Source organism: Anas acuta, chromosome 2, assembly GCF_963932015.1.
Source record: "Anas acuta chromosome 2, bAnaAcu1.1, whole genome shotgun sequence".
NCBI classification, from domain to species: domain Eukaryota; kingdom Metazoa; phylum Chordata; class Aves; order Anseriformes; family Anatidae; genus Anas; species Anas acuta.
Window position 1 is genome coordinate 19,554,997 of NC_088980.1, and position 27,612 is coordinate 19,582,608.

The 27,612-nt window shown below is 37.5% G+C and overlaps 1 protein-coding gene across 9 annotated transcripts in view; it reads right to left on the minus strand.

The window, feature by feature from the left end:
• MLLT10 (MLLT10 histone lysine methyltransferase DOT1L cofactor) overlaps positions 1-27,612 on the minus strand; it is a 126,649-nt gene that overhangs the window by 31,196 nt on the left and 67,841 nt on the right. For all 9 annotated transcript variants that reach the window (XM_068673768.1, XM_068673766.1, XM_068673765.1 and 6 more), the window contains 2 exons: positions 25,661-26,227; positions 3,449-3,627 (listed from right to left, as the gene is read on the minus strand). In XM_068673768.1, coding sequence (XP_068529869.1) covers positions 3,449-3,627; positions 25,661-26,227 — 746 coding nt within the window. The remainder of the gene's footprint in view (positions 1-3,448; positions 3,628-25,660; positions 26,228-27,612) is intronic.

The following is a 27,612-nucleotide window of genomic DNA, read 5'->3' on the forward strand; positions in this document are numbered from 1 at the left end:
CTCTTGCAATTGTTAAATGCATTGTCATGCTAATAAAGTCCTACTTAATTGCACTGTGTAATCTATCAGTCATATATATATATATATGGTGAGAAACACCAGCAGTTAAATTCAGTTATGGCACAGCATGGAACACAAGCTAATCATCTCTTCTGAATTTATTAGATTGGAATAAAAATCATGGGTGGGATGAAGACAGAAAGTGAGATATGTAAGAAAAGGTGATTACAATGAGGTCAGTCTTAAAAACAAACAAAAAGCACTGGGGGAGCCATCCCATCCTACCAGACAAGAGAATCAAAGAATTAAAAACCAGAATTCCAGGATTCAAAAAAAAAAATTAAAAAAAAATAGTGTTGTTTAGTTGCTGGAGGAAAAAGTAGTACTGGGGGGTGTACTATTTTTTTGGGTTTTCATCACTTCAGTTTTATATGGACATAGCAGTTATTCAACAATACAATCAGGGTAGTATTGCTTTCAAGTTTTCCTAATGCTACGAGTAAAATTTTCTGTATTAGATGTCTACCACAGCCTCCTTGTCAAAACAGTTCAGCCAATTTTGAGACTCACTCTATGGAAGTAGATTTTTCCGTAAGACCTTCTCTTTGGAATTTCCTAACACCCCAAAATTAAAAAAAAAAGGATACAAAATACATCAAGATTTGTCAAAGTTATGATCTCTCCAAAATCATAATTTATAGTTGCCTAATAGAAAAAGAAAACTTAAATGAAGTCTTAGAGGAGTGTGATTTAACAGCATATATTTTAGGCTATTCCCATTTTTAGTATTAACTGCACATCAGTCATGCTGACCAAACAGCTCAGCAATCAAATTTTGAGCATAGTTACTTTCTTAAATAATAGTTCAAATAAACCCAACCTTTTAAACCATTACCTTTTACCTTCTATAGGGGCACAAGCTTACCTTAACTAGTAATCATTGTAGGTACGCCTAGCATCTTGGCTGATTTTCTTTTAATTAGAGCACTACACAAAAAACACATTAGCACACCATTATTTGAAGACTTTCATGGTCAAGAGGTGGGTAAACACTGATAATACACCCACAAGAGCCCAGTCAGCTGATGCAGCATTCTTATGAAACCTCGCAGAACTAAGTAGGTAAACCCTCACCCTTGAAGCATATTCAGTCATGTCCACAGCTGCATGGTGAAACGGTTCTCTTGACTTAGGAACAACTGCATGGTAAAATAGGTTCTCTTGACCGAGTCTGTTCAAATACCAGTAAGGACCTCATGAACTAAAATTCACAGAGTCCAGGAAAAACAAAGTTACAGGTGGTCATCATGATTTAGCATGAAACAAAGACACTTTCACAGCGCAGACAACTGCCTTTTTTTTTTTTTTTTTTTTTTTTTAAATCATCACACAATCATTATCACAGAATTGTTTGGGTTGGAAGGGACCCTAAGGATCACCCAGTTCCAACCCCCTGCCATGGGCAGGGACACCTCCCACCAGCCCAGGTTGCCCAAAGCCCCATCCAGCCTGGCCTTGAACACCTCCAGGGACGGGGCAGCCACAGCTTCTCTGGGCAGCCTGGGCCAGGGCCTCACCACCTTCATTGTAAAAAATTTCTTCCTAATATCTAATCTAATCTAATCTCTTTTCTCTTCAAGCCATTCCCCCTTGTCCTATCACCACACCCCTGACCAAAAGTCCCTCCCCAGCTTTCCTGTAGCCCCCTTTAGGTACTGGCAGGCTGCTGTAAGGTCTCCCTGGGGCCTTCTCTTCTCCAGGCTGAACAACCCCAGCTCCCTCAGCCTCTCTTTATGGCAGAGGTGTTCTATATTTAGGTTTGCGAGTCCTAAAAGTTGGGAAACAGCATATGGGTTCTGTCCCATTGCTTTTTTAATCCATTTATCCTCCAGAGTTTAACAAATAGAAAGCAACTGTGTACAGCTCTTGCTTATTTACCTATTCCATGTTAACTCTGATTTTACATTCCTTTGGCTTATTCAATCAGAGAGACTCCTTTTCAGGCCAGGAGTCCTACACCATTTACTCATTCCTTATAAAATTGCTGGTCCTTGCCATTGTTTGCTCTTTTACCTCTTTCAAGTCTACTGTATCTGTTTTGAATAGAAACTGTTTTCCCTCTAACACCAAGTTCATTTGCCCTCTTACCATATTGTCAACACAAGCTGGTGAGGTTGTTCAGCAGTTTTGTTTGAGTTGACCTCACGATAGCTCAATGCTACATTAGCTCTTCCCAAAAGCACCGTGGTTTTCTGGTTGTTTTTTTTTTAATTTACTTCCTTAAAATGGTTTCTATCAATTTCTGTGGAGATGTCACCCAGTTTGGGGTGAAACTAGACAGCTGTTTCCAACGTTATGATACAGAAATCAGACACAAGCACATTAGGATAACACAAGGCTTACTTGTTTTGGAAATGAATCCGGAAGAATTACTTTAAAAGTACGTACTACCTGCTATATGCAACAGTGTCATTTGATATTGAAATGCATTCTACACTTGTCTACATACAGTACTTCCACTATACAGCTATTACACAAGTTTCAGGTTTATATACACTATTTTAAGTCTATAGAACTGTAGTTTCTCTAAGTTAAAAACTGATGACTTGTATGCACACACCAGAAGATACATTTGATATATTAGTTGTAAAACAGATTCCCAATAAAAAACAAAATACAAGTAACACAAAGTACAAGAACCATTATGCCCAGTACACTATTCCTTCATACTCACTCTAACCACGTTGGCTCTCTACAGCTATAGCTTCATACTCCATGGCTTTCCCAAATGTAATCTTGTCCAATTTAAATTCACACAAAATACTACCATCAAGATAATTGTTCCGTTTCATTACTTTGACCATGTCATACTTCCTTCTGCACTCTTCCTCCCTTATCCCTTCAGCAAACACAACCTATGTACCTTTATTTGTATGACCTTGAATACAAAACTATGATATGTCTGTCAACTTCCATCTGCTATCAAGATGCCAACCTCGGCCTCCTCTTTGCCAAGGCTAGCTTTAGTTGTCCATTTTTCAATTCTCCCACATAAATCCATTCATCCTTTAATTGACATCACCATATTTTATTTACATGAAACATTCAAAAACTTTACCTGATTTCCTCTTTTAAATCCTTTCTCAAAACACTGCTCTGATAACAGACATTGTCTGGAGCAGTGACAAACTGTAACCAGCATTTAGGGTTACACGATATAATCATTATTATTACATACTTCCACGGACGACTTTTTTTTTTTAAATCTATGTATTCTACAGATAGAGAAATATGTAATATTGTGGGGAAACTCTAGCCACTATAATGACATTTTCACAACAAATACGTTTATTAACCTGTTTCCCAAATAAATGATGTTTTCTCGTAACACTGAAAATAAGCGGGTCAATAACATTGTTTGCTAACTTAAACTCTTGTGATAGTTTACCTGAGTTGCAGCAACAACAGTAGTTATAGAAGGCGCAGTTGAAGGTGACAGAGCTCCCACTTGCTGCAAGTGGCCTGAAGCCTGCTGAGGTAAATGAGAACTGGAAACGGGAGTGCTAGATCCTGAGCCAGATACTGCATTTGGAAATGATACTGCTACATCATTGCTGCTAAAAATACCTGAAAAAAATTACAAAAATGATTACATGCATCTCTCTCTTCCCCCTCCCCATTTTCTAGTAACCATGTAAATATGCAGTAGAAAATTAATCAAAGCAAACAAGATTATTTTAGACATAATGCAGAAAGTTCCTGTGTTGAATTTCTAACCGTGCTGATTGAGAAAAGTGCTCTTCTCTAGGTCTAAGTTCTACTAAAACGTGATAGATCAAATATTTATTTGCATTATAAGCTATGCTCAAATATTAAGAGTAGCAGTATTTTGGGTTAAAATACCTGTCTTCAACTGAATCTGCTATCCAAGCATACTGTTTCAGAGAATTATTGTAAAAGCTAAAGTAGATAAAGAATGAAGTATTGGGCTGCATAACAGAACATACAAGATACAAGTGGAAAAATACTTTTGACTTTAAGGTAATGTGTTTCTGAACAACATACATTTGTTTAAAATTGTAATTTTGGCAACTATGGATTTCTTGTACATTTTGAGGAAAAACTGACAGCAAGTCTGAGGATAAGGTTCTCAGATTTGCTGGTAGAACTGATGGCATTTCATTTATCCACAAACTAAAGCTGTTTGTGATCGAAGAATGCTTGACTAATATTTCTGCTAGAGCAGCCAACAAGTAAATGACTGAACACATTAACATTAGTCAGACTCGTGTGTTAGCGATTTAAACGGGACGAGTTCACACCCCTCTGTGAAGCCATTACTTCTGTTCATCTACATGCAGGGCGGTAACGTTCATTACATAGGATGGGGAAAAAGCCCTACTGACCAGAAGCCCAGGACGAGAAGTAGTACCTGTCTATGAAACTGTTAGGCTCCACGTGCATTAGAAAAGTGAGCTGTCAGCTGGCCAAGGAATATCAAGCATGGTAGCACTGAACTGCAGTTAGAGGAAGAGTGCCACAGGGAGCAAACAGAAGTAGAATGAACATGGTTAGATCAAAAAAAGCAACAGAACTGAAATGCCAGTTAGAAGGCAAAGGGTGGAGCTAGTTTGTCACTTGTACAAATAATGATTTGAAGAAGGCAGCAACAGGAAGATATGCAATATCGAAATACCACGTGCCACCCAGCATTCCTTCTGAGCCCAGGCAAGGGAAATCACCCCAAACCACCCAGAATACGCAAACAGTGATGCATCTTCAATTCCCTGCCTGTGTTAACAGTCAAGAAAAACTGAAGAGAAAGCCAGCCAGACCCAACAGAGAAAGAAGAGATGAAGAAAGCCAAAGACTCATTCTGACAACACTTTTTCCCCTGCCTATGCTATGTTAGGCACTTGCAATCTCCTCCCCAGTCTCTTCATCATAGCACAATTCCATACTTGCTTTGCTTCTACTGAGCTTCTGTTCTTCTCTCCTTCCATTTAGCACACCTTCTATGGTCATCTCACCCCTCCCCTTTATTTTGTCAGCATCCCAAAAATCTATAATTATGGCATTGCAAGCAGTTAGGATCCTTAAATCGTTCACATTGTTGGGACCTGTCTCCAATTCCATCTGCCTTATCTAACTCAGTATATTCTGTGGATTCTGATCTAGATTTTTCCTAAACACTACCAAAATGCACATGGTTAACAAACAGCCTTGCTATTGAGCCTATTCTTAAACGCAATATTAGCAACCACATAAGCTAAAGTATAATTCAGGTCCTCAAAAAAAGTCTGCTTTAAATCAGATTTGAAATTAATAAAAAGGAGATTTTTGTGTCCCTGTCCCCTCCCACCCCCTAGCATTTTAGTTGTGTACTTAAAACAATAAAAGCCACAACATTTCTTGAGAACGATGGGACTCAGAACTATCTGGCTCTGAGTTTTAATGGTAAAAAGTAAAGAAATATCATAACACTTCTATCAAATCGCAAGAGCTAACCACAACAAACACTACTGTTCTCATAAAATGTCAACAATCAAGAATGGAAAAAAAAAATTTGTTAAAGTCAAAAATTTTTGTGAAAGTTAAAAAAAAAAAAAAGATTGTCAGGAAGATAAAGCAACTCCACAATTTAAAACATTATATTTTAAAATTTTCCTTCATTTTCAGATCCTTACATATTTAATGACTGCAGAACTTCTGCTGCTTCTATTTCAATTGTAAGGTTTATTCTTCCTCTTTACAATAAAATTTTGGAAAACAAGCAGTAAGTTATAAAAATCACAGGTATAAAACTACTTCAGAAGACAGACAAGCAATAAACTAGTTTGCTGGTGGAATGAGGTAGGCTTTTTTTTTTTTCCTTTATTACCGTTGTAGTTTTTTGTTTGTTTTGGTCTCTGTTTTTAAACACTGTTTGTTGCTGTTGCAAAATACAGGAAAACATGACCTATCCAAATACTCTGCTTGGGCTAAATACTTCCATGTAGCATGTAACCATGTAACTTTACTTAACACATCAAGTCCATGCACTTTCTAGAATTAATCATACAACCAAGACTTCATGCAAGCACTCAAGAGCTCTGTGTGTAAAATACAAACAAATCCTTCATTTTCACATCATTTCAAAAATACCTGTATAAAAATTACATGCTCATCATATCAGAAAGTCAGGAAAGTACGTGTTTAAAATGTCTGAAGTATATCAAATTGTCCTTTTGTTTTCTGAGAGGAGATAAATAGTTCTCGGAATCAGCAAGAAGTAAGAACTGAACACAGCACTACATACCAAAGTTGTAAGTGCCACACAAACCAATCTCCTTCAAGTCTTTCCCATATGATTGAAAAGCTAAACAAGAACTTGTGCTAAATAGTACTGCAGGTGGACACAGGGCTGCCAGGGTGAAGTCTGACTGCACCTAACACCACTAAGACACGTGAAACGTCATTTCAGGTCCTGAGAGATAAGAGGCATGCATAGCCTACACTGCTGGAGTCAAATGCTTACCAGAAGGGCAACTGGAGAAAAAAAGAAAAAAAGCTTATCTGGACAAGAAATAACTGCTTGCTTAGGAAAGAAGTGCATTAGTATAGAGCAGGGAACACGCCGATTATACAGACCCGAGAACAGCGATAACTAGCTGTACAGCGACATACAAGTGGCACACAGAGCAGCTGAAATGGTTTCATTAAAAGTCTCCCAAACTAAGTAGTCCCATGAGCTGAAGAATTAACAAAAGAGCTGAACTTCTCGCTTTCAACACTGGTGCACCTCACAGCTGACATCAATACACTAAGCTACACCACGAGCCCTGCATTTGCAGTTGGGCTATGAGGGAACTTCAGCCATCATCTAACTCAACTATTCTATTCTATTCATCCAGAGTATCTACCACAGGTTGCTGCCCCTCATATTTTGCCAAAGCTTAAGAAATAACGATCTAGTCAATGAGCTTTTTTTTAAAATGTAAACTTGCACAGGACCACAGAACCTAAGATTTGCCTTCCCACTTGGGGGGAAGCAGAGGGAGGAAAAAAAAAAAAAATCAGCCTTGAAGTGAAGCCCACATAAATCGAAGTTTTAAGAACAAGGAGTTTCTTGAGAAAAAAATAAACTATATACACATTCCCAGCACCTCCACTTCCTGTGACGATTGCCAGGAAATCCACCCTAAAACCACAACAATTTTCTATACAGAGCAAAATGAAAAAGTGCCTTTTAATGCAGTCGGCTGTTGATAAGCAACCAGCTGTTTTAGTGTTGTTTTGTTTTGTTTTTAAACAAGAACACATTCTACTCTAATGGAATGTTAACTGAAGAAAACTATGCCACAATTCATTATTTTGCCATATAGACAAAATATAAGCTAAAGTGAATCTAATGCTAAGCACAAACAAATAAATAAATACCAGTTTATTGCGCCCAGTAGCAGTTGCACAAGGAAAAGCACAAGCAGGGAGTATGTACAAGGTAAGACCTCCCTCAAATACGCCCCCAGCCTCCAGAAATCTATGACTTACAGGTTTTGAGCTTCAGGCAATAGCCTTGGATCTGCTTCCAGCTTTGCCCCAGTGGATTTCCTGCAAGCCTTTCTGAACCGATGTAGATTTCCACAGCACGCCCTAGGACAAGGCTGTGGGGCAGACAGGCTGCGTTTGGGCGGAGGCCCAGCGTATGACAGGACACAGCGCTATCAGTTCCTGTGACAGCGGCAGCCATTTTGGCAGGACGATTCTTAGATGAGAAAGAGGTCGATATTGATGGCGGAGTTGCAAGATCCTAAGGTAATTCGGGAGGAAGGGGGATCCCAGCACAGAAAGGGGTTTGTGAGGAATGGGGAGAACCTGTGTGTCACAACAGAAAGCCTGGAGAAGCACGCCGGTTGGTATACGAGTTACAATCATCTTTGCAGAGAAAGTTTTGAAACCTTCCAGAAATTCCAAGGTAATTTCTCCTTTTCCTTCTAAGAACAGGTTAGAGGGGAATATGTCGCTCTAAGCTGTGCTTCCAGCAAGTACCACATACACCTCTGGGACATGTCCAAGAAACATCAGTGCCAAGCCACGAAGCACATCATTCCTGCCTTGTCCCACCACAGCACTCAAAACCACTAGCTGAAAGGATTCTCCTAAGTTTTCAGTCCCTGTAACTTTGCCTTTTCACTTCCAGCTTGTTTCTTACCATGCAGACTGCTCCCTCATACTTGTACTAGAGGCGTACAGTCTTCTCACCACCGTGACTGCTCATACAGATTGGGATACCAAGGTTTATCCCATCATGCTGATCCTATGACAGATTTTCATTCCACCCTTACAATGCCTCCAAAAATATAATTCATAGCCAAGCTGAAAGTAACTTAGGAACAATGTCTTGGTCCAAAGTTGGCACCACTGATACCTATACTGTTGTTTATAAGCTTGCTCCAGGTGGTATCTAGGTCTATTCAATATATTATATTACAGCATCACATACTAAAAGGAAGTACAAAAGGCTGAGATGATAATGTGACTACTGATTTAAGGGAACTGTTGGTCTTGCTTTTATTCTTCTACAGAAACATCTTTAATAGGGAAATAGGACCCATTGTTGTCCTCAACAGCATAACTACATGCTTAATTTTACAGGAGAAAAGCCTGCATATCTTAATTTTCCTTCCCTATTGACTTCTGTGCTATCATAACTATGCTAAAAATCACCCTGATGAAAGCATCAGTAGAGATCACTGTGAAGAAAAGTTTCCTAATTCGTTACTTGCTTTATAACTGTAAGCCTTCAGAAGTTCTGACTTCACAGACTGTATCTTTGAGATGCTTTGTAACAGCCTGCGTAAGGTTTACATCTATAAATAATGTAGCTTTATAAAATGAGACATGTTAAGAATTACATGCTTATTCTAGAATGATTAAATAAGTTCTGAATACCTCTTGTAGAAGAAGATCAGTAAGATCCAGAACTACACGGTCAGATCTGAGATACGCACAATATGTTCAGAAGTACAGGAAAAACCCGAAGGTCCAATATGTAAAAGCACGGAAATATCTTCCCAAGAGGAAGTTAGACAAATATGGAAGAGCAACTGATAAATAAAGACTATGGCTTCTATAAATTAACTTCTGTCTTTATGATCCAAGACATACACATTTAAGTAGCTATAATATGACTTACACTAAAAATAAAACCATATTAGGCTCATTAAACAAGTATTCCCAAGTAGGAACATGACGTGTGATAAGCCAAAACATTACGTTCTCACTGGAAATTTTAAAAACAACTTCAGATCTCATAAAACCTACCATTACTTCAAGTCAGTCTGACAGCAATCTATCTCAGTGCTGAAATGAGGAGTCATTGGAAGCACTATGCTCTGTTAGCAGTGAAGAGGAATGTAGTATTTAAAGGAGTTTCTTCTAAAAGTTTTCTCCTTTTGTATTCCTATGATCTGAAGTTAGTGTCTTTGCAGGTATGCTGCAGGATGCTTGACTGAGACAGAATTGGGAAAGCAGGAACATTAGAGAGGCTAACATGAGTAACAAGGGAATTAATTCTGTTGTGATTAGTTATTTCTGGTTGTGGCAAACAGCTGGCTTGCTTTAACTGCTAATAGACTACATAGGTGTCATTACCAATAAATAAAGCTTTAAAATGGTATTTTAGAAACTCATGGGCAAGCAGTTACATTTAAGGTTGCAATATTTGACAACTGAACAGTGAGAGCCCTTTAGTCAATACTCTGAAAAAATGCCAGGAATTAAAATAAGCAGAAAGGAACTAATTCAATCGCCTTCGTAAATTGCCCTTCTCTACCTTTAAAAAAAAAAAAAAAAGAAAGAAAAAAAGCATTTATACAGGTTAGCTGAGCACTGCTATCCCCATGCTTCACCACAGGCAGATGTAATTTTTATCTATACTGTAAAGTCTGCCCAACTTTAGCTAGGATCAAAAAACTTTAATATCCATGCTCAGTAGATACTTTCCCTAGTTTAAGGGAAAAAAATGCTAAAAAAAAATCCATCGCATATATACCAAATTTTGCCCACATTGATGCTGAGACCAGTCGCGTAGAGCTGTAAAGTTGCTAGTGCAGGGACGCTATCTTCCAAAGATGACCACAGTACTGGAACTGACACGATGGCTGTCTGTTCTGTGCTAGAGCTCTCAACATTGTGACTCAAAAATAGCCTAAGACAAACGGTGAAAGTAGACGCAAAAATAGACACAGGAGTAAGAAATAAAACTGAGAGCAGACAGAACAAGTAAGAACAGAAGTAGCCAGAGAAAGGCTACAACCAACCATCACAGTTTACAGCTAGCTCTTAACATGAAATTACAACCTTCAGGTCATTAGTCCCCATAGCTGCGGGTGTTTTTTTGTGGTGGTGTTTTTTTTAAGTATGCCCTAAAATCCCCCAGCAGACAAGTAAGCCTGCATCCCCTCCTCCTGCTTTCCAGTGATAAAAGATGGCGCAAAAGAGATGAGACTTCAAGGTCAAATACAGAAAGTGTGACTGGAAGGTCCAGAGTAAGACTAAGAAGCACGAAGTTGTCACACCATGAATAAAAGTGAACGTTTCAGATCTCTCAACTGCATTTTTTAAAACACAAAAAGTATGCAAAATAGAAGAAATTGACTGTAATATTTACCAAAATCAAGAACCAAAGAGCCGAGTACTGTCGCTTACTGACAAAACTGCAGTGTACCACTTCTGTCTTCAAGTGTCCTGGCTCTCTTCTATTAAGGCAGATATTTTTATTGAAAGATGCCGCTTGCAAGACTCCATTTTCTAGTCCTCCTTTTCAACCAACTCTTTCAAACGTGTTCAAGCCTTCAGGTGTCATTCTTCCTCCTTTGCACTTTGTCAGCACAAAAATCAACTCACTGTTTCAACCCTCACCTTAATACTAACCAGAGCTATCAAGCAAAACTGTTTCAAACTCGTAGTTGTCTCCATTCAAGCCAGAACTTTTTTTTTTTTTCTTTCCCTTTTTGGTACTTTCTTGCTGATAGGCAGCCAACAAACTCAGTGCAATGAAAAACGTGCTCTAGATGCACCGTCTCCATTAAAACTCTTATAGACAACACAAATGCCTCAGACTCAGCTTATGAGTCAGATGATTACGTTGTTGGAGTAACCTAAATACTAAATACCTAAATACCATCTCAAGTTTTAATATCTTCTTTCCATCCTACACACACTGCACGATCTTTCCTTGGTGTTTAAAAAAACTGCAAGACAGGGTTTGGGGAGGAGGGAAAGAAACCAACTTTAAAATTTTATTTAAAGAAACATGGGAAGGCAGCTAAAACACACAAACACACATGCATGTGCGCACACACACACCAAAGAAAGGGCAGATTAGATGATAAACCTTGTCCAAACACTGTTCTGAAATGAACATACAGGTAACAATTATACTCGCCACAAGAACGAGTTCCTACAAAGCTTAACAAGAAAGCACACAACATTAAGTAACCACGTCCATCTATGCCCTCCCAAGTTCTGTGCTGGAGTTACAAATATGCAATCAGTTCTGAAAAAAATGCAACGTGGAAAGAAGTAACGACAAATGGTGTCCCATCAATTTCTGTTCTGCATTCCCTTGTGAATCTGTATCTCCATGACATCACACAGCAAAAATGCTCTGCTTATAAAACAGCAGAAACTCACCAAGTCCAAATTCAGCCCACTTTGTCAGATACCCTTCAGCTGTTTTATTTTTGTTCAGAAAAATGGTGAGCTTGCTTTCCTTCATCTCAAAGCTGGTTCAGAGCACTGTACACCTGGGAGAGTGAGAGGGAAACCCTATATCAAAAGGAAAAAAGCTAAACCTATTTTACTAAAGCAAAGCAAATCTAGAGAAATTTCAGTATTTCTCATCACATGTAGACTATGAAATATAAACTTTTTTTTAATAAGAGACCCACCACTACTGACATCTGCCTAACACGTAATTTGTGGCTTCAACAGTGTGAAAAGCAGAAGTCCTATAAAATCTTAATGATCACTAGCTTAGAATGTGAAGAACTTCATCATGCTAAGATTAAACATTTGATTTCTTTTGCATTTGCTGAACTCCATGTCAGTACAATTTACAATGCATATCACACTGCCCCTCCCACATACACATACAAGAAAAATAATTCTATTTGACTGACACCAACTAAAAAACTCCAGTTTTTACTACTAGATTTCCTGATGCCATTTAAATACAACATTGAGAAATAAGGTTGAACATCTTCAAAATTATCTTCATGAGTGTTTTAACTGTAAATACTCCCTCCAAAATCTTTCAGTAACTTGTGAATATAGCTACGATTGTTTCCTATAAATGAACAAAAGCCCTGAAAAAGTAAACCAAGCTCTAATTTAATAAGCTCTATTTCATTTCCACTCAGTATGAGTGAATACAGAACTAGGGGTACAAAGCTAGCACCGAATACTAGAGGGAAGCTGCAATCAGATACATTAAAGATTCAATATTGCTCCCTGTGAAACTGATAGTACCGTTAGCAATGGCACAAACGGGCAGCACTGGGCTGTCGGAACAAAGAAGGGACAACACACGGATACCTTCACATGCATTACTCGTAGTAATTTAAGTAGTCAGGAAAGTAAGTGGGAGAATTCCTGAGGTAGATACCACTGTAACACACCTATGAATGGAGCACAGAAGAAGAACTAGAAACACTATTCACAAAATTAAAGAAAAGAATCTCAGAACTAGAATAAAACTGTTATCATTTTACTGCGCACACACAAAAAGATCATCAAAGGAGAACTGAGGAACTATTGACCTATCAGGCTCCTGCAGACAATCTACAAAGTTTTCACTCAAGTACCGAACAATTGACTCGCTGCAGACCCGTATTTCACCCAATCAATAGAATATGCAGACCTTCAATCAGGATTTTCCACAAAAGGCTACCCTTTGTGATAAATGAACCTCTGAAAAAGATTCTAATATAACTTACCATTATGTATGGTATTCATCAACTTCGAGAGAGCTTTTGAGTTAGGAGAAAAAGGGCTTCATGTTAAGATCATGTTTAACAGACGCACAAAAGAATATATGTATAGACAGGAATTTCAGTGAACAATAATATACCTGAATACATCTTTCTTGTATTAGAGCTCTGATCATTTACAGGAGCTCAAATTGTAAAATGGATTTATATCTATCTGCTGTAATTTTTTACTTATATTTCTTTTGTCAGTGTTTGTTAGCTTTTAAACGCCCAGTACAATGAGAACATGCCAGCACACGCCAATTAGCTGCATTGTGTGCTCCCGCTGCAAATAAAAAGTCACAGCCTTCCCCGGGACGATCAGTCTCCCCAACAAAAGACCGATTTTAATTTCATTGTCCGCAACAAATTTAGAAACTTCAACTGAAGCTGCCTCGCTAATTTTAATCACGAGGCATCCCTCCTGCTTCACTGCTAGATCCATAGGTGAACACAGAGCAGATTGTCTCTCCCAGGCATTAGGGTGACCAGCTGAGGAGGGACTCGGACACCCAGAAAGAACTTCCAGCATGAGATGCTCACATGAACTTCCTTTCCTTCAAGCTTTTTTTTTTTTTTTTTTGTCACCTTGAGAGCACAGATAGCTGCCCACGAAGTGACCGTGAATACTCTCCTCCTCTGCTCCAGGGCTCAGCTACCGCGGTAACCCAGCACCCTGATGCTCAGTCCCAAGGTGACGGCACTCAGACTGATGGCACACCTCCTCCACTTGCATCACCCCTTTATTCGTAGTTATGATGATGAACTCACAACTACATGTTATTTTCAATTTACCACTTCATTTTTGCACACTAACAACGAATGAAGCCCTCAGCATGTATGTCTGTTTTGACAAGATGATAGAATGAATGATTTTGAGTGCCAGCATATAGTGAACACCCCTGCAATACTTCCACGGGTATTTTTTTTTTCTTTTTTAAACAGCATCAGCCTCCGACATCTGATGTAATATAAGAGGTCTATTAATGTTCATATTCTAACAGGACGACTGTCATTTATGCCGTTTTTTTCCTTTAGTCTCTCAACTGGCAGCTACCTGATAGCCTGTTTTTTTTTCCTCTTTAATCTGCCAGATTTTTCTGAACATCAGAAATCAAAAAAAAAAAAAAAAGAATTAAAATAAAGACAACTTTAACTTTTGCCATTGATATAAGAAAAATCACAAAATTAATTTAGAAACCATTTTTTAAAATCATTGCCTTTTACCTACTGCCTAGGTTTTAATAACTAGCCTAAAATACTTCCATGAGAAAAAAAAAATAGTACCAGAAGAAAACAGCAATACTAACTATAACTGCCACATCACTACAGACCAAGTCCATAATGTAAAAAATTTTTTTTGAAATTTTGTATTACAAGGAAAAAAGTCACAATATACAAAATCCTAAATGAGTCTTGATGAAAACTCACAAATCTAATAAAAAAGAAATGAGCAATTTTAAACTCCTCAACAGTTTTTAGTGATTTAATAACATTGTACGAAAATTCACTTAAAAAATCAAAAGTACTACTTTACATGGTTATATATATATAATCTCACTAAAATGTGGAGATAGTACGGCTTTACTGTGTTCATATAAATTAAACTATCGGGACTAATTCTGACCCAGGTGTAGAGGACAGGCTGCAACTGATGTCTGCCACCCTTAAGAGCTGAAGCATTTCACCCACACTTGCTCTGCCAGCCATTATTTGATTATAATATCAATTCGTTCCAGCTATGCTCAATTTTTCCACAGAGGGAACAGCGGCCATTTTGATCCACCATTGCTGTCGGTACTGAGGAAAGCCTCTTTCAAATTTAAGGAGCCTTTAGTTCTATCATCATCTTCCTTCCCTTAAACAAGCACACTGGATTGCCTGAAGCTGTAATTTTTGATTTTGTTTCTTTAAAATTACACAACACAGGGACAGCCGCTAACCCGAACCACCACATGCATCGCGTTCCCAAACATCACTCAGATCTTTCAGAGAGTCTTCAAGCAGAATACACCAGATATACCCCAGTGAATAATTTACTACCACAGGACACGTACTTTAGAGACAAATTAGGAAGAGATATGGTTAAAGAGCTGACAAAACAATTCCGTAGCCCTTGTCGGAGATATAGGGTTAACACAAGCAGTTGTCTGGCAACTCAAGAGCAGAGCTAAAGACAAGCGAGAGGAACAAGCTGCAGTCTAACTCCTTCTGACTGCAACTGTTACACATGGACAGAAAGTCCTTTTAAGCATCCCTGGTCTACTAAATCCTTAGAAGAACAGTACCGATTCTTGGACACGTATTAGACATTAATGATCTGCTACCGTGTTTATCAGAATGAACTCTTCTCAGTAAGCATGTGCTACACAAATACGTCATGAAAGTTTTGATCTTCACTTCACAAGTTTTGTTTTTTAAATCCTTAAGATTGCTGATACAAAGAATGAAGATCCTGTACCTCCTTATACCACACATAAACATGAAATTCACCTACCATATTTCAGGTATTAACAGCATAAATGGTTTCAAAAAAAATTTAGACCAATTCATGGAAGAGGTGGACTCACAGAACAAGTCACTGATATTCAATCTAGAGAGGAGATATAAGGAGTCCTACATCAAGCAAACATCCTGCTTAACCTGACTCCTTTGGAACAAACCATCCCAATGCTGACTGCATACAGTTACACAAAGGGCCAACACCAGGTCAGCCCTCCTTGTGCCTCCTAATCAAGATGACTAACGAAGCTCATCCTAGACTCTCCCCAGGCCTCAACACAGAACAGAAACAGTACGGTTCCCACCCCCAAATCACACACAAGTAGAAGGTAGAAGAAGAAAAAGGTGTTTTATTCTGGAAGGAAAGAAGAGCTACTGTCCGGGTTCCTGGTACAAGTGCCTCTCCTGGCAGCTGCCCTTTCCTGACTTCCCCTGATTGAAGAGCCATCCCAGCCACCCAGACTTCTCCTGCAGTGTACAGCCAAGCCACTAAATTCCAGCAAGCTGAAATGTCAGGAAAGGTTAGGGATGGTGAACAGTGATCATGTATGTCAAAAAAATATATGTTTTAATATTGTATTTCACACTGTTTTCCTTTATTTTCCATCTCTGCTTGCGTTATGAACCTTATTCCCAGTCATGGTTGAATCCTTCCTTTGAAAGCCTCATCTAGTCTTTATGGTAGCTGCTACTGCTGGCTTTAAAACCTCACAATTATTATTCCTTAGAACCAATGCTGTTCACAATGTCAGGAAGACTTTGTTGCTTCCAGTTTACTAATTTCAGTTTCAATATATATCAGAACCGACTGTGTATCACCACCTACATCTGAGTCACCACCCTTTTCCTGCTCATTACCTGTTTTTAAAAGAATTGCTTATGCATACAAAAAGTAAATTCCAAGCTTACCACTAATCCTACAACAGAAAAAAGGTCTACTGATTTTCTACCCCAATAGGTTATTTGCTCTAATCAACTACTGAATTCTTCAGATTAGGAATCAGCCTGTAATAGTCATTGCACAATTTTTTCTTTTCTTCTTTTTCTTTTTTTTTTTTTAAATCTGCATTTGAGATTTTTACATGAAAGAAACTTCATTAATGGCTTTTGGGTTGCTTTTTGGTTTAAAAAATTACTTGCAACTTCTAGTCATTCCTGCTGTCAGGAAATCCTTCTCCTAAGTGTGTAAAACAAAAAAAAACAAACAAACAAAAAAAGGAAATAAGCATTAAATAAGTCAAGAACAAGTGAAATGATAGGATTACTCATGCAAAATCACCAGACCCACGCTACTGTTCTTCAGCTCTGTTCACTGCTTTCATGAATCTCTTCTCAATCAAAGTTCCTAGAACTATGCAGTTCTAAAGACCAGAGAGGATACTGGTTTCTTGTTTGCCTGTTTGGTTTTGGGGGGGGAACAGTAATTCAAGTTATTTAGTCTAATGAGAACCCCCAGCATTTTATTTTTTTAACCTCTGCATATAACTCCTGCTCAAAAACATGCAGCAAGCCAGATCACATTCAAAATTCACATTTGTTTATGTTATCCCGATGGTCTTCTTGCAATCACCTTAAGTTATCTACCAGCTCTGACTTTGAAAAAGAACTATACTCTTAAAGCTGAATAAAAATTAGAAGTATAAGAGCAATATGAAGTAGTGAGTTTACATCTAAAGTAGTTGTTAAATCCCAGCTCAGTTCAAATTGGCAAAAATTCCATTTTAAAGTCCAGATCAGGATTAGAAATGAAGCAGCTTTTCTATCAGTAGAGAATAGTTTCACTTACTATTTTTTGAGTTACCACCACACAAGCTCTTATAAAAACTACTTTGCTAGGTATTTTGACAGTACGCTTCTTATGTACAGCATACCTGCATATAAAACTCCTACAGTATTTTTTAAATTATGCCTGACACTCCTGAAAGAGAGGGTTACTTGAATAATCTTCTGGAAATACACTGTTGGCTTATCTGTGCCAACTTTCTGCATTTTATTTACGCTGGGGAAATTTATTGAAAATGGGCTTGCATCCAGTTGAATCAACTCAAAGATCCTGCAGGTTTTAAGCAACTAGGAGAGGTACCAGTTACGAAGCATCAGGAACTGACATACAGTTGAAAGGTAGTGGATATATTGTCAGTTAGTGTAGCTAAGCCAAATCATTACATCTCAACAGATGCTGGATTCTACAGTTTTCCATTTTAAAGTGTTCTGAAATACAAAAGATATTGAATCTTCAATCCTCTCTGTAAAAATTATGCCAATAAAAAACGTGGTTTCTAACATTTTAACTAGAGCTAGGTATTCAGTTTGTCAGCATCCACGCTGCCTGGTTTCAAATATCCCAATATTGCACTACAGAGCAAGAATTTCTGCAGTATACGTGCCCTAAGGTGGTACCAAGCCACACACACCATACCACACAACAGCGCAGGCTATGAGGAGCTTCGAAAGCCTTAGGTCCTTACTCCTATCACCCCTACTTAACCTGTTTAAGAGACAAAAATAAATTATTTGAACAGCAAGAAAGCATAATGAAAGGAGCAGTTGATAATCAGAAGCTTGGTCTATCTGTTTAAGAACAATGTAGAGCTCCTGAGAGTTGCCGTGCATCAGAACAGGAATCCGAACATTTTAAGTCTTAATGGATTTGTCCCCATTCTTTCAATTAAAACCTCAATTATTTTAAGGTATCTAACCTTCCTTATACCACTATATTACGTTAGTTTTTTTGCTTGTTTTGTGGTGTTGTTTGCCTTTGTATTTCCCAGTCTCAGAAAGGATTACAATAATCTACCACAGGCTCTGGACATCAGAGCCTCTTCCACGCAAGTTACTCGTTCTGATCTTTATCCTGAAACAGCTTCCAGTCACAGTTTAACTTCTGATACTGCGGCTCTTCTCCTCACATCAAATGGATATAATATTTAACTGCTAAGTACAATTCCTCTCTGATTGAGAACAACAACAAAAAGAACAATTTTACCACAGCAACCGGCCAGTCTTCAGACGTACAAAAACGCTGCAAATACTATCAGCACACACACATCCCTCACTGGTTTTCAGCTAAGCTTGGTTTTTGACAGACCTGAAAGCCTGTACGATCTGAAAAGTACAGTTTTTAAGGAAGGGTAGACAAGAAACAAACCAAAAGCAACTGAAGCACTTTTACAGTCAAGCCCCTTCTCTCCCTCCTTCCGCCCACACACTTTACGCTCTCCTGTCACCTTCAGCAGACTTTATGGAGGTAAAAGACTGATGCCTATCTTGCATTTGACTTACAAGGAATGCTGTGCTCCGGTAAATTGGCTCCAGATGCTGGAAAATGTTCACACTCAAGGATGTACATTTTAATTTAAAAATATACACGCACGTACAAAATAAGGTAAAAAATGAAGAGGTTTTCAAAAGTGTAATTTTTAAAGGAGATCCTGGGAACCAAGCAGTTACAAGTAAGGAAACAACACCTGTATCTCACTTCTTTTCCACACAACAAGAGAATTTCACAAAAGATTTACTTGATCCTCCACAAAAGACCTCCACACCTTCAAAACAAATACCACGTTCAACAACGGCATCTGCTATGAGAGAAATCTTTGTTGTTTCAGAGCATCTCCATATTCCCCTCTTATTTTAAATTTTAATTCTTAGTTTTTATAAAAAGAGACAAAAAATTTGGCATAATCCAAGCTCAAAATTAGAAATTTCAGAACATTTTTTCCCCTCTTCTTTTTTTAATATAATAACACTACCTACTTTTACTGGATGCATCTGTAAAGATAATCAACTTCGGGAAAACTGACCAGATTATTTTATTCACTATGCAGGCACCAGTAAGAGCAAAGCTGCCAGCTAGTTATCATCCATGTAGTGCAGTTTGCCCACACCTCAAATACACAATTTTTATTAAGAATTCAAGCCTAAACCCTAACAAATACACAGCATATGGTAGACTTACAACAGGTCAAGAATAACCTAAAAGCACAGTTCACAAAAAACTGATAGACTTCTTTGAAAACCTCCCCCCACCAAACAGTACAGATTTGTAGGTGAGTGTGAAAAGCAGTAAGCACAGCGCCTTAACTAACCTTTATGCCCAGTCCATTTTCTTCTCTGCTAGTACAGACATAGCCAAGAATGAACAAAGTATTCATGGAGGTACTTGTTATGTTGCACATATATCATATTTAGATGCTAACTTTGCAAATAATTCTTTATGGACAAAAATCTAGACCTACAGAATTTATTTTAATAATTGTGAAATTCGTATTTGGGTAGAAGATTGGCAAAGCTTGAATAAAAACAACTTCAAACAATAATTAACAAATTATTGCATCTTTCTGCTCAGTTGTTTAAAAAAAGAGATTACTACTTTCTGCAGAAATGAGGAACTACCAAAAACTTCCACATTTTGTTTTTAAATGGAAGACATAAGAGGAAACTCAGGAAAATAACCACTTTTCCATGTACTTTTTTTTTTTAATCCAAAACGTATTAGAAGTACATAGTAATTTAAACATACTGTTTGCTTTTGATTACCAGAGCACCGGAAGTATATCATCAGCTTTAAATAAATATACAGAGATATATATAATATAATGGATTTTGAAATATAACTAGAAACTAATGTCCAGGGTGACACTATAATTTGGGAATCTAGTTTCAAGTAAGTAATCTTCAAAATATACATTTTAACGTGACAGACACTCAGTTCTCATACAACAGTTAACTACTCAGGTGAAATCACTTCTACTCATGCCAAGAATTTCTCTGCTGTAAGCAGACCTAAGCACCTGCAATCCACACTTCAGTTCTTCTAACTTACCTTCCCCTTCCTGGGAAACATAATCACTTCAGAAAGCCCTTGTACCTGTTTTCACTCAGAAAAAAAAAAAATCTAAAGTTCTTTGGGAGAAGAAAAATGTGTACTTTTTTCGCTGGAAAGGCTGAATACTTCTTGCTCACAGTAGCCCATCTGTAGGTCTGCATTTTTGCTGTTGTCATGGTGCAACTACCAATGGAAAATTCTTGATCAAAATATTAGTTCTTCCCACATAACGATTACAATCGCACTGATCTGTAACCGTTTTGTAAATGTTCTCCAGGACTTTTCAGTCCATCAAAGAGCTTAAGACTCTCTGAAAAGGTCAAAACTTGAACATTTTATGTCTCTTCTCAATTGTTCTGTATTTATATTTTAGGAGGAAATAAGTATTACAATTAAACACAGTAATCTACAAATTATTGCATCTTTCCACTCATTTTTTTTTCCCAAAAAGTTTTAACCAAGTACTCTACTAGTTGTACTATCTGAAATAATTTATATTACTATAACTTCACTATCACTTCTTGAAATGAGTACCACAGTGATGACAAGAGCAGTATTCCCAAAACATCTCAGGAAGAACTTTGGACAAGAATTCTGCTTTGTGTGTTTCCTACACAGTCTGCTTAGTCCTACAGGTCATTAATATCTACTACCATCTCTTTGTCCCTTCCATCCTCCCCATCTGCAATACAAACAGGCTTTTTAACACAGCAAAATTTCTCTTTCTGCTTTGGCTTCTGGGGCACCTAACTGATTAACAACAGGACAAACTGTTTCAGAATAGTTTTATCTAAACTCTTTCCCCCAATAGATTTAGCTTGTAAGTCAAAGGCTACAAGGGAATTTAAACATAACATCACAAAGACTGAGCATGAGTTCTGAGGGACTCGAACTCCATGAGAATGACTCTAAATTACTGATCTGCTTAGAAGCTCAGGTTTCTCTTCTATCATCAGCACAGCAATGAGCTTAACAGCAAGATCATCTCCTTGCACAGCAGCCTAGCAAACAGCTGAGGAATCATCACGGCTGGAACCACATGAGAAAGGCGACTAAAATACATTGGCTATTCTGAAGTGGTTAGTAAACTCCTATATAAATATGAAAATTAGACTGGATTAGAAGCCTAAGATAAAACCAGAGGGGCCTGTGCCAAAAACATCTATTGCTTCTAAACCAGAGTTTGAAATATTGCTATATTGAAATACAATACTGGATTTGGATACGTCCTTTATTGTAAAAACTGTCTTGTATGACCAACCAGGGCATTCTGAACACTGGTCTAGAGGAGAACACATCTGCTACATAAATAATAACAAATTACAAGGTTGCTTCAACTGTGACAAAGAAATCCCAGAAAGCATGGTCTCAGCATTTTGAAGACCAATTTGGAAGGGGAACGGGGCTCCATAGGTTCTTTTAGGATTTGAAGTACTCAGAAAGGCATAAAAATGTTATGCAAAAATTCAAATATTGAAACAAATGATCCTTTGAAGGCCCTCAGCAACAGCTGGCACTATACAATTGGCTGTGCACTTGAAATCAAGAACTGAACTGGAGGAGATGGAGAGGGGTCCCTATTTGCTTCAAGCACTGCCGTTCCTCTAGCAGTAAGTATCCATGCACAACAACTGCGAGAACTTCACCTACCATAAAAGACAAAGCTCAATTTACTTCTGACACTTGATTGCTTTTCATTTTACCCTGCGGCATTACCCCACAAGTCAGAAGGCACTGTATGTCACAAAGAAAAATCCACAAAGTGGATTTTTTCCTATTGCTTTGGGATGCAAGTTCCCCTAAGTTTTCCAGTCACTGGAGTGCATTCCGAACAGAGGGGCCAAAGCCTGTCCGAGCTGCTTAAATGAAAAATAAAGACTGTGTGAAAATTATTTACCATAACTGCATGTTTCTTCTCCTGAACCACAGTATTACTAAATGCACTACCACTGAATTAAAATGTAGATATGGTAAAAGAAACCTATTTGATCCATTTTGTTACTATTAGCACAGGTAAGCAATGGGACAAGATGCCAGTCATTGGGATGAAAGCTCTCTGTTCTTTAATCACCGTTGTTGCAAGAAGAAAAATCTTCAGCAGAACGGCTGCCTGTTCTACGTCCAGTTATCTGACTAGAAAAGCTAGAAGGACTAGAAATCTTTAAGGATTATTCCCTAGAAGGATGCTCAGACAGAACCTAATCCTGTGAATACAACTAAAACAAATCTTAAAGTTGAAAGAAAAACAAAACCAGATCCTGAAATCACTCCGAAGAACAGTCCTAATTTACAGTACACAGCACGCAGGCAAAATCCACTTTGGGGAAAAGCATTATCAGCCCTACGTAACTCCCACTGACAACTGACTGATGTCTTACTAGACAAGCTTATACTGACTGTGAATTTCCACCAGGAAAATAGGTATGGATTGCAAATTAGCTGCTATTGGCTAAAGTAGCTATATTTTTAACAAGGAGAGTGGTATTATTAAAATGTTAATTGGATATAAAAATTCTTTATTACCCTACCATTTAAATTTTACTTCATTTTTTAAATTACATTCCTTTCTGTAAGTAAACTGTCAAACTAACGCATACTGTGTCTCATTTAAGGTTGTACAGAGCATTAGGAGTAAAAAACTCAAGTGTTCAAAATTTCAGAAATATCAGATCAGTGGCGTGGCAACTGTACTAAATCCGAGCATTGTACCAGCTTCTAATTGCATGGCCTTACACTGCTAACAGTACATCTCTCATCTTACCAAGCAGTTAACCAGAAGTTCTGTGGACCTGAACGAAGTTTGGAGATGACAAATGTTTCCAGAAAATGAGCTGAATGCACTTATTCTGAATGACAGTTTTATGGAACATGCATAAATAACACATGATGAATTGGCATTACTTTTTTAAATGTGCTTTCCTTCATCTATCATCTAATTTCAACATCAACTGTGAATAGGATTATCACGCATTTGGAATGATTTTTGTAATTTTTATGGATCTTGACAAACAGACTTAACAGAATGGAGAAAGAATGATAGTTTAAGGTAACTATAACTCATAAGGAAATTAAAAAAAAAAAAAAAGAGGAAATTGTTGACAAAGTGCCTCAAATGCTCCACTTAGCATGGTCTCACTAATCCCTGATTCTGCTTCTTTAAAATAATACATTAATGATTCAGTATGATTTGGTATGAAGTTTTTGGCTCTACTTCCTCTACATTTCTTCTCACTACATTTACATGATACTTGGTTCAAATAGTTTAGATTCACTTATCCTATTTTGTTACTGGACAATACAGAGACATCTCAAAGGAAGGGAAAAATCAGCGTATCGTACATGAGAAGATGTATGCTTCTGATAATACTGATAACACTCACGTGCCCTTCCTCATTGTAACAAAATTGTAAATGGACTGCTAAACCCAGAAAATGCTTATGATGAAGTGAGGAAAGCAGCACTACAACCAAAAGAAAGAGAGGAAAACAGCGAGAAAAGTACATTAAAACAATATGCCCAGACTCAAACATAAGCTTGCGGATGAATTTGGAGCTCAAAGGCAGATTTCCCATCTGGTTTTGCTTCTTTGGGTTTTGTGGGCTTTTTTTTGTTTTGTTTTGGGGAGGGGGAGGTTGCTTGTTTATACATATGTTCTTCAGCACCTTTCTAAATAGCGCTGGCTTGGAGGGCAGGGCTAATGGTGGGGAGCAAGAATCTAAGTTTGCTTAACCGAGGTGAAATTCGAGGCTCCATATCATGATAACTTTAATAAAACTTACATGGTGTTCCCATCCATGTATTTCAAAGCTTTTCACACAATGTGTTTAACATTATAAACAGATGGAGGAACGAGATCTAATAAAGAGGACAAAGGAAGCAAGGATGGACCTGGCCAGAAAAAGGCCTGCTGTAGGAGCTGACAAGACCAGAATATTCTGGGACAATTATAAAGCAGGAAATACAGGTCATTTTCTTCAAAATAAGAGCTTGTACTTCCATCTGTTACCTCAGATAAAACACATCTCAAATGGATTATAGAGGAATAAGAAAAGTTTAGACTCAACTCATCAGGATACTTATCTGTGTTGGGTGATCTCTGACGATAACAAATACGAGGTTAACATGTTTCTAAAACTGCACTTCAATCAAGATGGACAGTGAGCTACGAAGTTTTGCCACATACCATTTCACCCTATCAATTTCTATGCAGAGAAAATATTTTTCTATTGCTACTGCTATTATTACACTCAATAAAAATCATTATTTGCCTACAACTAGCAAGGACTTAAGTATTTTTGAGATCAAGGTGCAGTTCTTAAGTATCTTCCTTGTTCTGAAGCAAATATGAAGCCTCTGTTTTTTAAAGCATATATACTTTTAAACTTACATATTGCATACAATGAAAACCATGTACAAGAATAAAAACCTGCCCATAACCAAACATTTAAGTTTCATTTCTCCTTCGCCCTCAAAAAAGGAAAATGAACCTGAAAAAAGAACTAGAACAATAAAAAATGATAAAATTTTCAAGTTATGAGTATCAGATACTTTGTTTGCTATTGTTTTCAACCAAATATAAAGACCTCAAGGGAAACTTCAAAGCAAGACAGACTTCAGTAAATACAGTATTCTGCAACATCATTCCACACACAGATTTACTGGAAACAGAAAGCCTCTCACAGCCCAAATCGTATACACATTTAGAATAGAGGAAGAACAAACCAGCTAATTTCAATTGGAAAAAAGTACACAAGGGCATGAAATCATCATCTGGCTACACAGGAGTCCAGATTCAGAAATATCCTCTTATGTGTTTAAACTAACGTCTCCATACACACCTTTTGTTTTTTAATTAATTGAGCTAAGTTGAAAAAGAAAAAAAGATTTTGGGACAGTCAGCACAGCTGACTTGCTTGAGTACTGATTTTGTCTTCTCTAAGTAAAAAAAACATACAGGCTGCATGTAGTCTGCATATACCATCTCTGAATTTAGTTAAGCCTATCACTCGGTTTCCACAGCACCTGTTTTCATACAATTTAATTTTTTCCCCCACAGCCTCAAAAGCTGCATTCATCTCATATATAGGTCAATACACAGGTCAACCTCATACAGCCACCTACTATGTATTGCCATCTATCTATGGAACAAAACTTAACTCTTCCAACCATTACACTCTTAATTTTGACCTTTTTTTCCCTAACATGACTTTCCAGATACTTGAAACGTTACTCTGTTGTTGAAAAGCATACTCAGAATTAAGGCTAAAATAACAAAGATGTCTTTTGAGATAAGAAAGTAAGTCCAACGAATGCCTACCTGAACCCACTGGAGATGAGCCAACACTAAGACTTTGTAAACTTCCATTCCTGAGCAAAGTTGGAGATTTTTGAAGACCAGAGCTCGTCACACTTCCTGCAGCAGAAGCCACAGATGAAGTTGGGGAAGCAGAAGAAACTGAAAGATGGGAAATACTTTCTTGACTTTTATTTCCTTTGGGTCTACCAGGCCCATGTTTACTTTGCTTATTTCCTTTCCGTTTCTTCTCTGTTACAGTTTCTTCTTCTATTCCAGAAGTTTGAGCTCGTTTGTATGCTGTAGAAGTAAGGCTTGAATTACCTATGTCTCCAGGTGAGCTGTCAAAGTTTTTAGATTGGGAAACAGCTGATGATGAAGGGAGACCAATTAAGGATGTGAAACAATTGACAGCCCCCTCTTGACTCCCAGTCTCTCCTTTATGTACATCTTTGGTTGACGAAGTCTGTTGAGAATGAGTGAAACTATCATTTCGCAGATCTGTTTCTGTAAAACTCAAAAAATCCTGGGGAGACTGAACTGAACTTCCAGAAGATGACTTTATGCTGCTAGGAGTGCCCAAAAAGCTTCCTGAAGAAAAAGAAAAAATACAAAAATTATTCTTAAACTAGCAGAAAATATTAATATCATAGAACAAAATAACTCTCAAGTAAAAGGACTTCATGGAAAGCGTCACCAACAGCTAAAGAAACTGTTCTTAAAATGACTCACTGTTTCTACTGTTGATCTTCCCTCTGCAAGATCTGAATCTCAGATTTTCATTATTAAGTTTGAGGGCACAAGCCAGGCAAAAGTGAATAAAAGGAGAACAACAACTTTTCTTTTTTTTTTTTTTAAAATAAAAAACCCACCTTTGATATCCCTTGTTTTGAAACCATAACAAACATCTAGTGTAAGTCACAGCAAGATTTCTCTTTTTAAACACTTTCAAATAAAAAGAAGGCAGCTGATAAAACGTGCTGTGATCACATCTACACTGTGCCTGCAATCTTCCTTGCCATTCTACCTAAATAAGGGGTCTGACACAGGTCAGGGGAACAGCAATTGCACTTAATTTACCCTGGCTGAGGAGGTGTTCCACAGAAGAGGTATTTTTCAAAAGGACAGGAAAGGAAGTGGAGCAAAGTGTATAAAATTGGCATTTTAAGACTTCTTTACATTGTCAGAGAATCATATAGATCTTTTGTGTAATAGAATTGCATTGCTTCTGTAATATTTGGAGTGCAGTCATTTCAACACTGCATTAGCACATGCAAGGCAGAAAATGAAGCAAGTTAGGAAATCCAAACACCAATTTACTTTCACTGACATTCAGTAATTTATTAGGGGTGAGCATATGTGGGTACTGTTTTCCAAAATTTTAACTGGTGACTGCTATCCCACCAAGAAAATACTTCTAAATATGACACTAAATATTAAAAAATGAAATTACTTATAATTTCATTTAAAAATAAAATTTGCATCACTAATTTAAAAATCATAAAAGGTGTTGTTCTGTATTTTAAGTAACTTAATTTAATGCGGCTTTAAAGAAATTTCATGCATGTAATAAAGATCTATTTTGCTACCTGCAGCGGGTATGATTTTTCTTTAGACATGAGATTCTAGAATACAATTTTAAAAGTTTTGAAAATATGAACAAAAAACACTTCAGTATTTCGAATGAAAAAAACAAAAACTGAAAAATAGACAAATTTGGAAGCGCTCATTGCACAATAGTAAAAATTAAAACTCAAAGAGCAACATCTCTAACTTTGATGTGGTATATTTTAAATGCCTGCATCTTGGAAAATTATTTAGCAGTCATCACATCCTATACATTACCAGTTTTGTTCTAATTTGAACTAACTAAAACACATTTGTATGATTCCTTTAAAGAGCTAAAACAATGCTCTACTCAATTTCATATGCTGAATGTTACCCCAGATCAACTTTTCAGCAGACAAGAAACTTCT